Genomic DNA, 14,362 nt, shown 5'->3' on the forward strand with positions numbered 1-14,362 from the left:
GTTTCCTGGTCAAACAAATGCAGATAACTGTGTTGGAAAAAAAGAGAGATTTGAAGATTCCGGCAGGCAATGGCCAACATTCCCTCTAGCCTCTCCCCAACATCTTCACACGGTCGTGCCTTCTCTGAATTGCATAAACAAAGTCCCTTCAGTTACTCTTCAGTTGTCAGAGGGTTACCTTCTCCAGTAAGCCATCTCTGGCATCCTATCACTCTTATGCACTTGTCTGTTTAGATGTCTGATACCACACAACTGTGACTTAAGCAAGGGTCTGTGTCTCGTCTTTGTGCTCAGAACTCAGGAATGGCCGATATCCTCAGGCTAATCCTCTCAACAACTAAGTCTCCTGGAGGCTTTCCCTGTGCATCAGTCACTCCTTGCCTCTCAGTGTCCTTCGGCATCAACTGGAAGCTGCAGAAATGAAGACCTTTCAGACCTCATCCCAGCTGTGCTCCTCAGTTGCTCCAGCAACAACACCTACCTACAACCAGAATGCTTTAGCTCCTGGCCCCGCCTCCTCCCCTGCTCAGCCAGCCCCTGCCTCCGGCCCGCCCCCTCCGTAAACTGGAGTCACCAGTGCGCACGCGCCTTCTTGGTCTCCTTGCAGCGTGATGACGTTGACGTTGGCTTGTGGCGTAGGGGCGGCGGCCGCGCGTGTTTCAGCTGGGGGAGGCGGTGTGGTCTGTGGGTTTGGAAAAGACGCGGGTTCCTGAAGTGTCTCTGCTGGCTACGGCGCGTGTTTTTTAGGCTTAGGCAGCTGGCTGTGTTGTCTCCGCTCCTCCCTGTCTGCAGAGAGGGAAGCGGCGGGGAGGTGGTGGGGACACAGCTGGAGCCCCTGAAGGGGAAGGGAGCAGCCGGGGTTAGGGGTGGGAGGTGTGGAGCGCGTGAGTGCAGGGCTGCGGTCCAGAATCGGGGAGCAGTCGATAGTAGGGGAGGGTTCCACAGGCAAAGTGCTCACCCGCCGGGATCCGTGCTGGTCCCGAGGAGAGCTTGCGGCAGCAGCGCGATGTTCGGGGCCCGGTGCCTGCTCCGAGCCCTGCGCTCCTGCACCTCAGCCCCCTGCCCGAGACACAAACCTTCCGCCAGACTGAGCGTTCGGGACGCGCTCGGGGCCCGGAGCACGAATGGGGAGCGCGTTAAGGTCCAGGTTGGTGTATGGGAAGGGGATGGGTTTTTCTTTTTAGTAACCTCCGTGTCTAGGCTTACCTTGTCAGACAAAACGACAGGCAGAGAAAGGAGGAAATGTTGGCCATCGTGTGCGTTCACACTTTTCTCCTTTCCTTGCCTATCGTTAGTTTGCGCAGAACTGTTGGGATTGACTATGGCGTGCTGGAACTTTGCCTTCACGGTATCAGAGCATTACCTGTAAACTTGTTAGTTATACGGCAGAATAAATGTACGAGCTTCTTTTCCTTTATCCCTCATAACGAATAACTACAGTTACATAGCGGTTGCCTTGAGCTAGCTCCATGAGAGCGGACACCATGTCTTACCGGTCTTGGTATTCCCAAGTCTTACGGTAAATATATGTTCAACTAAACAATGGCTTTTATTCAACTCTTAACCATCCTGAGGCTGAAAAAAGGGTTTGCACATAATGTATGTTTAATACATAGGAGAAAGAGTAGAGTGTAGCGGTTTGAAACAACTCTGGAGTCAGGGTGGCTAGGTTCAAATCTGTGGCACTTAGTGGCCCATTAATTATGGGTCTCTTCTATAATAGTAATTATGGTCTCTTCTCTCCTCTAAACCCATTTGCTTGTTATGGCAATGAAGCTAATAATAGCCTTAACCTCATAGAATGGTGAAGATTAAGTGAGATGACAGGTATTATGACATTTAGAACAGTGGCCCACAGTCAATCAATGTTAGCTGCTATTATTTCTCTTTTTTTTTATATATGAAATTTATTGACGAATTGGTTTCCATACAACACCCAGTGCTCATCCCAAAAGGTGCCCTCCTCAATACGCATCACCCACCCTCCCCTCCCTCCCACCCCCCATCAACCCTCAGTTCTCAGTTTTTAACAGTCTCTTATGCTTTGGCTCTCTCCCATTCTAACCTCTTTTTTTTTTTTTCCTTCCCCTCCCCCATGGGTTCCTGTTAAGTTTCTCAGGATCCACATAAGAGTGAAACCATATGGTATCTGTCTTTCTCTGTATGGCTTATTTCACTTAGCATCACACTCTCCAGTTCCATCCACGTTGCTACAAAAGGCCATATTTCATTTTTTCTCATTGCCACGTAGTACTCCATTGTGTATATAAACCACAATTTCTTTATCCATTCATCAGTTGATGGACATTTAGGCTCTTTCCATAATTTGGCTATTGTTGAGAGTGCTGCTGTGAACATTGGGGTACAAGTGGCCCTATGCATCAGTACTCCTGTATCCCTTGGATAAATTCCTAGCAGTGCTATTGCTGGGTCATAGGGTAGGTCTATTTTTAATTTTCTGAGGAACCTCCACACTGCTTTCCAGAGCGGCTGCACCAGTTTGCATTCCCACCAACAGTGCAAGAGGGTTCCCGTTTCTCCACATCCTCTCCAACATCTATAGTCTCCTGATTTGTTCATTTTGGCCACTCTGACTGGCGTGAGGTGATACCTGAGTGTGGTTTTGATTTGTATTTCCCTGATAAGGAGCGACGCTGAACATCTTTTCATGTGCCTGTTGGCCATCCGGATGTCTTCTTTAGAGAAGTGTCTATTCATGTTTTCTGCCCATTTCTTCACTGGGTTATTTGTTTTTCGGGTGTGGAGTTTGGTGAGCTCTTTATAGATTTTGGATACTAGCCCTTTGTCCGATATGTCATTTGCGAATATCTTTTCCCATTCCGTTGGTTGCCTTTTAGTTTTGTTGGTTGTTTCCTTTGCTGTGCAGAAGCTTTTTATCTTCATAAAGTCCCAGTAATTCACTTTTGCTTTTAATTCCCTTGCCTTTGGGGATGTGTCGAGTAAGAGATTGCTACGGCTGAGGTCAGAGAGGTCTTTTCCTGCTTTCTCCTCTAAGGTTTTGATGGTTTCCTGTCTCGCATTCAGGTCCTTTATCCATTTTGAGTTTATTTTTGTGAATGGTGTGAGAAAGTGGTCTAGTTTCAACCTTCTGCATGTTGCTGTCCAGTTCTCCCAGCACCATTTGTTAAAGAGACTGTCTTTTTTCCATTGGATGTTCTTTCCTGCTTTGTCAAAGATGAGTTGGCCATACGTTTGTGGGTCTAGTTCTAGGGTTTCTATTCTATTCCATTGGTCTATGTGTCTGTTTTTGTGCCAGCTATTATTTCTCTTGCTAGTGTTTGCAACAGCTCTACAGAGAAGATTTTCCTTTAAGGGAGTAGACCAAGCAAGGTGGTTTGACCCTTTTCGGTTGCTGAAACACTGCTGCAGTTATTTTTGTTGTCCTCGAATTCTTTGATTTTTAGCAGTATGACTCCTCTGCATTTTTGGGGGTTTCATGTTTTTTCCATGATCCAAATCAAGCCCTTTTCTTGTATTCATCTATTAATTTGACATACATACATTAATGATCCCTTCTAAGTGGTAGTCAAGAAAGGATGCAAAGATAAAAAGAACAAAAGCTACTGCCTAGATCAGAGGCTTTCATTTTAGTGCTGTGTGGTCTAAGATAGTAGCTACCTGTCATTTGTGGCACTGAGCTCTTAAAATGTGGCTAGTCCACATTGAAGGGTAACTGTAAATTTAAAATACACACCAATTTTGGAGAACAAAAGAATACAAAATATCTCAATATATATATTGATTACACGTTGACAATGTTGGCAGAATGGGTTAGAATATTAAAATTAAGCGTACCTGTCTACTTTTAGTGTGACCACTAAAACAAGCAAAATTACATATATGGCTCACATTATATGTTTGTGGGACAGCCTTGGTCTAATGGCTAAGACAAGTAATTGGGGCAACGTGGTAAGTATTAGTGGAATAAGGAACTTTGAGAAAACAGGGACATCCTTAACTATGTGAGGTCAAGGAAGACTTCTTGTGTTAAGTGACATTTCACTTGAGTCCTGAAGGATATGTTCCTCAGGGAGAGGAACTGGGGATGGGGTGGAGATCACATTCCAGAAAAGCTTGATAACATGAACTTTGAACTGAGAACTGTATTTGAATTCTAGCTCTACTCCTTGGGAACTGTGACTTTAATTATTTAGAGAGGTTGTCCTAACTTACTTAATATGTTCTTCATTTCTAAAATGAGAATATTCACTTCATTAAGTTCTTGTAAGGATTAAGTGTAAAATATTTATAAAGAGCTTAGAGCAGAAGCACATTAAACACTGCTTCACAAATGTTAACTTTTACTAACAAGTGAAAAGCAAGACAGTGGTGCTTTAGGAATTACTATTGATTAAACGTAACCAAAGAGCCGCTGCCATCAGGGAAATGTGGGGAGGTGAAACCAGAAAGGGCACACTCAGTTGTGAAAGGCCTTGTATAGGAGACAGGCAATTTACACATTTTTTCAGTGTAGCCCTAGAAAAAGACCAAGGGCTTTCTGGTAGACCTGGGTCCAAATTCAGGCTCTGTCTACCAGCAGTGTGACCTTTGACAACTTATTTGACTTCTCTGAGCCGAGGTTCTTCACTTGTGAGACAGGTTATAATGATAATCCACAGAGCTGTTGTGAGAAAAAGATGAGAGAGTATATGAAGAAGGTAGTAAAACATTTGTCACATGAATTTTTAGTGCATGGTAGATATCCTTTCACTGAAAACCATTAACGGACTATGTACTGTGTCCCTGACAGTGGCCTTCAAAGCCACTAAAGCATGGTTCTTAAACCTTCACAATATGATAGACATATGAATAAGTAATGGGAGAGCTTTAATAGCGTTGTCCGTAGGGTGTGGTGGGAACACAAAGTAAGGGTCAATGCAGTTTTTCTAAATAGAATCCTCTCGCTTTTCCCAAGCATGTCTGATAATCAAACACAATCAGTTGTTCACAGTTTTTCAGTGTCTGCTAGAAGAATATTGTCTCTTCTGTGCTAGTTAAATTTAAGTTGGATGTGATCTGTGAGAGCTGTTTTTAGTGTTACTGGTTTTAGTGTTACTACTAGAAGACCTCATTTGTACTCACTTACCTGTCATTTAAATTCACAGTGTCTTTGAAAGCTTATGTACTAAATATATGTCACAGTGAAAAGCTTTTTGAGAAGTCTGTGATATTTTGTAAAAGGAAAAATCCAATGAAGATGTTTCTGTTCTATAACTACATAATTTCCCTCCTGGGAGTTTAATATAAAAGGAGACAGGGACCCAAATAATGTGCCCTATTATTATTACCTGGAATGAATACCTGGAATAGTCATTATTGGGGAAATTGATTATATGAATTAGGCTCATCGGCCTAATGGAGCGTTAGGCATGTATTCAGAATGATGAGGTTTTTTTGTTTTTTTGTTTTTTAAATTAAGTTTATTTAATTTATTTTGAGAGAGAGACAGAATAAGCAGGGGAGGGCAGGGAGAGAGAGTGTGGAGCCTGGTGTGGGACTTGAACTCACGAACTGTGACATCATGACCTGAGCCAAAACCAACCTGAACGCTCAACCAACTGAGCCACCCAGGCGCCCCTGAGAATGATGAGTTTTATATTAACAAAACAAAAAGGTGGAATGCCAAAGCTGTATCTCCCTGAGATAAGAATCCTATTGAATTATATATGCTAAAAGCAATTGATTTGTTAAGGCAGGACTGAGGACTTTTTTTTTCATTTAGTCTTGTGTGTGCATGTGTAATGAAAACGTAAAATATTTACATGTTTTAAACTCACATTTAGAAATTTTTCTTCATTAGGGGTGGATTCGTTCAGTCCGATCCCAGAAGGAAGTGTTGTTCCTGCATATAAATGATGGATCATCTTTGGAAAGCCTTCAAGTTGTAGCTGATTCAAGCTTTGACAGTAGGTGAGCTTTTTTTTTTTAACAAAAGAATCTTTTTTTCATCTCCTTTGCTCCCCTATTCCCTAATCCAATGTTCACATATTTTTTTTAATGTTTATTTTTGAGAGAGGGAGACAAAGGGTCTGAAGTGGGCTCTACACTGAGAGCAGCAAGCCTGATGTGGGGCTTGAACTCATGAACCATGAGATCATGACCTGAGCCAAAGTTGGATGCTCAACCAACTGAGTCCCTTAGGCACCCCAGAGTGATCTTTCTAAACAAACCTGCTTTTCAAAGCTTTAAGGCTAAGTCCAAATACTTGGAATCAAGATCCTTCAAGCTCAGGCCTTTCTTTTTTATTTTTTTAAAGCTTGTGTTTTTATTTTGAGAGAGAGAAAGACAGTGCAAGTGGGGGAGGGACAGAAAAAGGGAGAGAGAGATAATCCCAAGCAGGTTTTGTGGTATTAGCATGGAGCCCGACGCTGGGCTCAATCCCACAAGCGAGAACATGACCTAAGCTGAAATCAAGAGTCAGATGCTGAACTAACTGAGCCACCCAGGCGCTCCCAGACCTTTCTTTTTTTTAACATCTTCACATAATAATATCCCCTACTTATCCTTTGCTTCAGTTTCTCTTAATTATTTGCTGCCCATTTAAGGGTGAAACCTCTATCATTAAATACTGTAATGTTCTGATAGCAAGTTTTGTATTAAAATGAACGTTCTGTATAATGATATCTTGTTTGTGCTGTTTTTTGTTACTATAGAGAACTGGCTTTTGGGAGTTCTGTGGAAGTTCAAGGGCAGCTGGTGAAAAGTCCATCCAAAAAGCAGAATGTGGAACTGAAGGCAGAAAAAATTGAAATTGTTGGAAATTGCGATGCCAAGGTATGCTTCATGATACTTCTATGGATACTATTTAGGCTTAATTTAAAACAGCAATCTGTTTTAAGTGTGATTATTGGGAAGGTGGCACTTAGAACATGTTTCAGTTGTGACTTCCCAGATAATTGAAACAGGCTATGGAGCTTGAGGAATGTAGAGAACATAGCAAACAGTATGTAAATGGCTGAATTTTATGACTGAAAGCAAAGTATTAATCTATACATCTCTTTGGACACCTGTCATAATTGAAACTTGCCACTTTTAGAAGCATGCCCAGTTAACTTCAGTGCTGGGGAGAACGTGTTCTAAGGAAAGCCCTGCCTAGAAATGACTTTTACAGGATCTAGAACTGTGTTGTCCCAATATAGTAGCCACTAGCCACCTGTAGTTGTTTAGTATTAATTAATTTAATATTAAATCAAGTAATAAAATCAGTTCCTCAGTGACATTAGATACATTTCACATGCAGCTGCTGGCTACCATATTGGATAGTGTGGGTACAGAACTTATCACAGAAAATTCTGTCGGACAGTACTTACCATGCTTGGGCTGAAGAAAGATAAGAAATCCTGCATTAAGATATGTTTGCTCAGGGGCGCCTGGGTGGCGCAGTCGGTTAAGCGTCCGACTTCAGCCAGGTCACGATCTCCCGGTCCGGGAGTTCGAGCCCCGCGTCAGGCTCTGGGCTGATGGCTCGGAGCCTGGAGCCTGTTTCCGATTCTGTGTCTCCCTCTCTCTCTGCCCCTCCCCTGTTCATGCTCTGTCTCTCTCTGTCCCAAAAATAAATAAACGTTGAAAAAAAAAAAAGATATGTTTGCTCAGCCCAAGCATGATAAGTACAGTCCCAACAGAATTTTTTCTGTTTTTGCAAGACTCCTTGTTAGTAGCTTTTATTCATCACCTGATAAAGAGGTTAGAGAGAATAAAATTATAGGTTGGCAATCCATCTTCTGAAATTGGAGAAAATGAGGCCCAGGCAGGAGACATGGCTTGCCCAAGGTTATATTGCTGACTAGTGCCACAGCTGGAATTTGTGTACTAGCCATTTGACTCCTCTGTAGTTTTGCTATACTTGTCTTCCAAGTATTTGATGAACAAAACACAAGGAAATATAGGGAAATTGCATCATTTTAATTCGTTTTTATTTTTTTTTTGGATAATTGGAGGAAAATAAATAAAAGGAAATAAGAAAATGGGCACCTTTTTGAAAAATGTCCTTCTGAATAGTTTTCCAAGAAATTCTAATAATACTAATAAATACTGATTAACATGTAAAATCAGGAATCAGGTTTTAAGGTTTCTGAAAAGTAGACTGTGAAAAATAATTTGGAATTCAGAGAGGAATGGAGATAGTAACCATTTTTGTTTTTGCTTTTTTTAGAAGGGTGTATGATTATTGAAATGCGCCATGTGTGTTACTCTTCTTAAGCCTTTCTCTCTTGGCTTCTGTGGTTGTCACTCACCTTCTCTTCCCCTTAATTTCAGTGTCATTTTGTAAGTATTCAGACATTAGGGAATTCTGGTCCCTAGGCAGTCCCCAGACACCTACCTATTAATGTGGTCATATTTTGACTTCAGTAGGTATGGTGCTTATTTCTATTATGAAATAAATTAGCATGTGCACTAAAAGAAATAGATAAGACTATATGTAATAAGCTACCAGTTTGGCTTTTTTATTTAAAATAGTTTCTCTGCTATCTTTTTTATTGAAACTTTGGTTTTGTTCTTTAGAACAAGTTTAGAACAGTTTGTTTTTATCTTCTAAATCTTGTAACATGAATGTTCACAGGGTGGAATATTTCTACATAGAGTCATAATTTGAAATTTTTGAAATATACACTACTCTGCTAGTGACAGAAGGCTGTTGACCCTCCCTCATGTTCTTAGACTTGTTGATAAACAGTGAAAAACAGTGCCAATTGATTATAAATGATTGTGGGCTTTCAAGACGTTTGGGTGATTTTAAAATTGAATGCCAGCTGTGTGTACACAGCTGTAGAAAACAATCTTTAATATCTACAATATTCTGAACTCCTATGTGCCAAACAGTAGACTGTTTTTGCATAATTATATCCTAATCTCTCTATTTGTAAGTGGTGACCGATATAAGCTAATGGATAGAAATTTGATAAATAACAGATTAGACTCAGCAATACTAATTTTGCCCAAGGTTCCATGCCTAATAAGTAGTAGAGCTGGATTCAAAACCACATCTCTGATTCCTACCTCACCATTCAATTAACTTGTAGTTAATTGGACCATGTTCACTTATATTAAGAAATAGAGAAAGAAAGCTTTTAATTTTGTTACAAAGCATTACTATTTAACAAATGTTCTGGAAACTGATTTTATAGAACATATGTCTTAGCTTTCAATTTGTTTTTTCCATCTATTGGCAGGCTTTTCCTCTCAAATATAAAGAGAGGCATCCTCTGGAGTATCTGAGACAGTATCCCCACCTCAGGTGCAGGACTAATGCTCTGGGTTCCATACTGAGGATTCGCAGTGAAGCCACAGCTGCTATTCATTCTTTCTTTAAGGTGAGGTGCTTGGTGTGCTTCTAGCTACTCTTTTTCTTTTTTCTTCCTAGCTGTTCTTTCTTGTGGAGAAATTGAATGATTGTAACCCTGGAGTGTTATCCTGAAAGTTTTGTTAGTTACAATGTTTATTCCAAGCACCCTTTACTTGTGTGGTACTTTTTTTCTTTGATTTAAAAATTTCTCGGGGCGCCTGGGTGACTCAGTCGGTTGAGCATCCGACTTCGGCTCAGGTCACGATCTCACGGTCCGTGAGTTCGAGCCCCGCGTCAGGCTCTGGGCTGATGGCTCAGAGCCTGGAGCCTGCTTCCGATTCTGTGTCTCCCTCTCTCTCTGCCCCTCCCCTATTCATGCTCTGTCTCTTTCTGTCCCCAAAATAAATAAATGTTAAAAAAATTTTTTTTTTAATTTCTCTTTATCACTGGTTTTAAGCAGTTAGATTATGATGTGCCGGGCGCAGTTTTCTTTGTTCCTTGTGTTTAGACCTTGTTGAATTTCTTGGATCTATGGGTTTTCATTTTCATTAAGTTTTTCATCCATTATTTCTTCAAATATTTTTTATGTTACTTCCTGCCTTTGGAGACTTCTGTTGTCCATATATTAGGCCACTTGATACTTCCATAGCTCAGTGACGTTCTTTTCTTTTTTTTTTAATTTCTTTTTCCCTGTGTGTTTTTTTTTGGAAGGTAGTTTCTGCCCTTCTAGCTTCCTGATCTTTCCTTTTACAATGACTAATTTGTTGTTACTCCAATCCAGTGCATTTTCCATCTCACATTGTAGGTTTCATATCTCTATGTTTGATTTGGGCCTTTTGGAAAAAATATATTGCATGTCTCTGTTTACTTTTAAAATATATGCAGGGCAGGGGCGCTTGGGTGGCTCAGTCGGTTGAGTGTCCGACTTCGGCTCAGGTCATGATCTCATAGTGTGGGTTTGAGCCCTGTGTTGGGCTCTGTGCTGATAGCTCAGAGCTGGGACCCTGCTTTGGATTCTGTGTCTCCCTCTCTCTCCGCTCCTCCCCCACTCATGCTCTGTCTCGTTGTCTCTCAAAAAAAACAAACAAAAAAAAATTAAAAAAAAAACATATACAGGGCAGTTTTATGCATTTTTTAAACATATATTAATTTTTATTTTACATTTACTTTCTTCTTTTAATTTATTTTTTATTTTTGAGACAGAGAGAGAGAGAGAGCACGGGCAGGGGAGAGGGGCAGAGGGAGAGAGAAAGAGAATCTTAAGCAGGCTCCACACTCAGCACCGAGCCCGACACAGGACTCTATCCCATGATTCTGGGATCATGACCTGAGCTGAAGTCAAGAATCAGATGCTCAACTGACTGAGCCACCTAGGTGCCCCCACAATACAGTTTTAATTAAAAATATTTATGTGTTGAAAAAAAAAATAAAAATATTTATGTTTTTAGTAGCTATTTGATATCTATTTTATGTCCTAATTCTAACATGTCTGTCAGTTATGAGTCAGCTTTGATTGATTCATTAGTCTCTTCATTACAGTTTATGATTTCTTGCCTCTTGGCATACCTGGTAATCTTTGGTTAGATGCCAGATATTGTGAATTTTACCATGTTGGATATTTATAAAGCTTCTTAAATTTTGATCTGGTGTGTGGTTAAGCTACTTGAAAACTGTTTGATCCTATTGGGTCTTTTATGATTTAGTAAATGGCTCTGGAACAGTGCTCAGTCTAGGGCTAATTAACCAGCCACATGTGAGCACCAGGCACTGTTTCCTCTAATCTTTCTGGATGGTTCTTTCCTTGGCCTTTGACAGTTTCCCCACATGGATGTGTCCATCATCCCTCTACCTGACACTCTAGAGTGACCCTCTGTACATCCTTGGAGTTCTCTGTGCTGCTCTCTCCTCTCTGATACTCTGTCCTATGAATTCTAGCCACTTTTGTCCCTTCACACTCTCAGCTCTGTCTCCTCAACTCAAGAGGTCTCCTGGGCTCCACTTTATTTCTCCCCTCTTCCTGCTATGGCCTGGATAATCTCAAGTTGGTAAGCAGGGCTACTGATAGGATTTGCTGTTTGTTTTGTATCTCAGGGATCACTGTCTTTTGTCTGAATCCATCATCTTAAAAACCAGCCTTTCATGTGGTTTGCTTGTGGGGGCTTTATTTTTGGTTTTGGTGGGTTTTTTTGGTTGTTTCAAGGGGGAGGGTAAATCTGGTCCCTGTTTCTCCATCTTGGTCATAGGCATATTTTATACATAGTAAGCACTGATTTGAAAGTTATTGGTATTTTTTCTTTATATATATATTTTTAATGTTTTTATTTATTTTTGAGAGAGAGACAGACTGAGCGCAAGCAGGGGGGGTACAGAGAGAGAGAGGGAGACACCAAATCTGAAGCAGGCTTCAGGCTCTGAGCTGTTAGTACAGAACCCGACGTGGGACTCGAACTCGTAAAGCACAAGATCATGACCTGAGCCGACGTCGGACGCTTAACTGACCGAGCCACTCAGGCGCCCTAAGAGTTATTGGTATTAATCAAGTAGATTGATGTACAGCTGAAGGTATTTTGTCCTTTTTTGCTTTGCTTGTCAGCCATTTCCCCCTACCCAGGAAAGCCACAGTGGAATATAATTGGTAAGTTGATGAGGTGAAGGGATCCTCCCCACATGTGGATGAGAGGACCCCAAAGGCAAGGAATGGCCCGGCACATGAGGTTCAGTGTTATTCTGAGTGGTTCTGGAGCTCTTCCTATGCCACTTCTCCAGATCCAGTTCATCTGCAGAGATTGTCTAACATCATACCCCTTCGTTGGACTGCATCCAAATTCATGCAGGGCCAGCCCAACCGTAGTTTACCATGAGAGTTCTTGCTCTTTGAAAAGTTCCTTTAGAGCGAATTTCTGGTGAAACAGCTAAAGAGCATCATGGCTTTAAAGCATATAGTTTTGAATAAACAAAGAAAAATAATCACATTATACTATATCATCCAATTATAGTTTGAAAGGGTGCATTTCCATATGCTCCATAAACTTTCTGTGCAACTTCCATATGGCTTTTTAGTAGTGCTTGAACCACACAAACAAAATTTGTTCAGATCTAAAAATGTTTTCCCCATATGGCTTTACACAGTGGATAAAGCCACCCTGCTTCAATACTGAAGGTTTTATAGATTTCCGGCCACTAGGTGGTGGTATTGGCAGTCCACTGACTAGTGAGCTTTACCTACTTTCTGTGTATAGTTCTTACTTGAGGCTTCTATAAATATGTAAACAACTTAAAAATAAACTGGGAAATTTTGAAATAAAAAAACCAAAGTAACATTTTAACTGGTTGAAAATAATGAATTTTAGCACTATTGGTTATAGTTATAAAGGTAGGTAATTTTGAGTGTTATAAATTCACTTTTTAATTATGAAGCCTTGGAAAATATAATTCTGATAATTCTATAATGTTACCCACTTGTATGTGGAACAGTTGAGATTGGATTGAAATCACAGAGTACTAAGGCACATTAAATAATACTTATATGTTATTTAGTACTTTGGACTATAATTCACTACTTTAGGCATCCTAAAAGATGTTGAGACTTAAAGCTCTATGTTTTAGTTTCTAAGTAAAAATTTCATAACAAATTCTCTTAACTTAAAAGGGACTATTTTAGTTTCTGTTTTTTCCTAATAGTTTTAGATTAGAAAGTTAATTTTTTTTAAAGTTTATTTATTTTGAGAACACACGTGCGTGGCAGAGGAGCAGAGAGAGAGGGAGAGAGAGAGAATCACAAGCAGGCTCCATGCTGTCAGTGCAGAGCTGGATGCAGGGCTTGAACTCACCAACCACGAGATCATGACCTGAGCTGAAACCAAGAGTCAGAAGCTTAACTGACTGAACCACCCAGGCACCCTAGAAATTCATTTGTTGGTTCAAGTGATCAAACGTGTTTTGTGTATGACTTGGTTTGTGCATAAAATTGACACATTTGCTATGCAGTAAAACTTGGGTATGGAGAAACCTCAAGGAATGAGTTATTTAGAAGACCTAAGTTTCTCAAATAACAGGATTATCTCTTTAGGTACTATCTTTTTTTTCCAATTTCCAGTGGAGGTTATCCTAAAGTGTGTTACATATTTCCTTGCTTCCTAAATTGAGCCATTAAAGAGTTTGTCCTTTCTTGATGAGTCAAGGTTCTTCCTTTGAGTATCAGATTTTTCCCTCCTCTAGACGGATATGCCTTAAAAGCCTGCCAGGGTGTATTCTTTGTCCCTCTGTTGAATGACCCCAGACTACTGTGTCTTCGAGTTCTTGTGACTGCTTTTTATGGAAGTTTTTTTTTTTTTTTTTTGTCTTCTTGCTGTCATTTTTGGTTGCCAGTGGCTGACAGTTTTTGTCATTTTTTGTTGATTATAATTAAATAATGATACTTTGTGTGAATGTGAAAGATAAATACAGTCTGTGAGTGTTTGATATGCAAGAGCCTTAGTATGTGAATTTTGTAATTTTTAGATACTCAGTGCCATATAAAATATCTGGTTCTAGAATGTGTATCTATCAAAAATATTTAGATATTTAGAGGTGGTGTGTGGAATCAGAAAAATTGGGTAAGTGCGTGCTTTTATTTTTGGCCCCTTCTCTGGCCTTCCTATCTCTAGTTAGGAACCCCCTTGTGCAGGATGGGATAAATACTTGACAACTGTTACCCTGGTGGAGGTAGACAGTACTCCTCTGACTCCTTATTATTTTTCTTCCTTTTCATTTTTCTACTTCCCTATCTACTTTCTCTGTTTTGGATTTTGTTCTCAGTGCTTTGTTATTTTTCCTTTGGCCTCTCTTCATAGCTTTTGGTGGTAATGTTATACACTTTGATATAAGCCTTCTAGCAGTATTAGACTTAAAAAGCTGGTGACACCTTTTGAAAGGTTTAGTGTTAATTGAGTATTAAGAATAATTCCCACAACTTGAGTGATTTAAAAAAAAAAAAAACCCATATAGTTATTCTCATAAGATTTGCAGTTTTGTTTCTTGTGGCAATTGACCAGTTCTAACTTTGGCAATTACATTTAG

At 40.2% G+C, this 14,362-nt stretch overlaps 1 protein-coding gene across 5 annotated transcripts in view; it reads left to right on the forward strand.

Moving 5' to 3' along the window:
* The first annotated feature begins 634 nt into the window (after window positions 1-634).
* Window positions 635-14,362, forward strand: part of NARS2 (asparaginyl-tRNA synthetase 2, mitochondrial) — a 138,300-nt gene continuing 124,572 nt past the window's right edge. For all 5 annotated transcript variants that reach the window (XR_007156508.1, XR_007156509.1, XM_047879162.1 and 2 more), the window contains exons 1-4: window positions 635-1,147; window positions 5,822-5,931; window positions 6,675-6,795; window positions 9,192-9,332. Coding sequence is in view for 3 of the 5 variants with exons in the window: in XM_047879162.1 (XP_047735118.1) it covers window positions 1,007-1,147; window positions 5,822-5,931; window positions 6,675-6,795; window positions 9,192-9,332 (513 nt within the window). In the remaining 2 variants the exon portion in view is untranslated. The remainder of the gene's footprint in view (window positions 1,148-5,821; window positions 5,932-6,674; window positions 6,796-9,191; window positions 9,333-14,362) is intronic.

This window comes from Prionailurus viverrinus, chromosome D1 (assembly GCF_022837055.1).
Source record: "Prionailurus viverrinus isolate Anna chromosome D1, UM_Priviv_1.0, whole genome shotgun sequence".
In the NCBI taxonomy this organism is placed as follows: domain Eukaryota; kingdom Metazoa; phylum Chordata; class Mammalia; order Carnivora; family Felidae; genus Prionailurus; species Prionailurus viverrinus.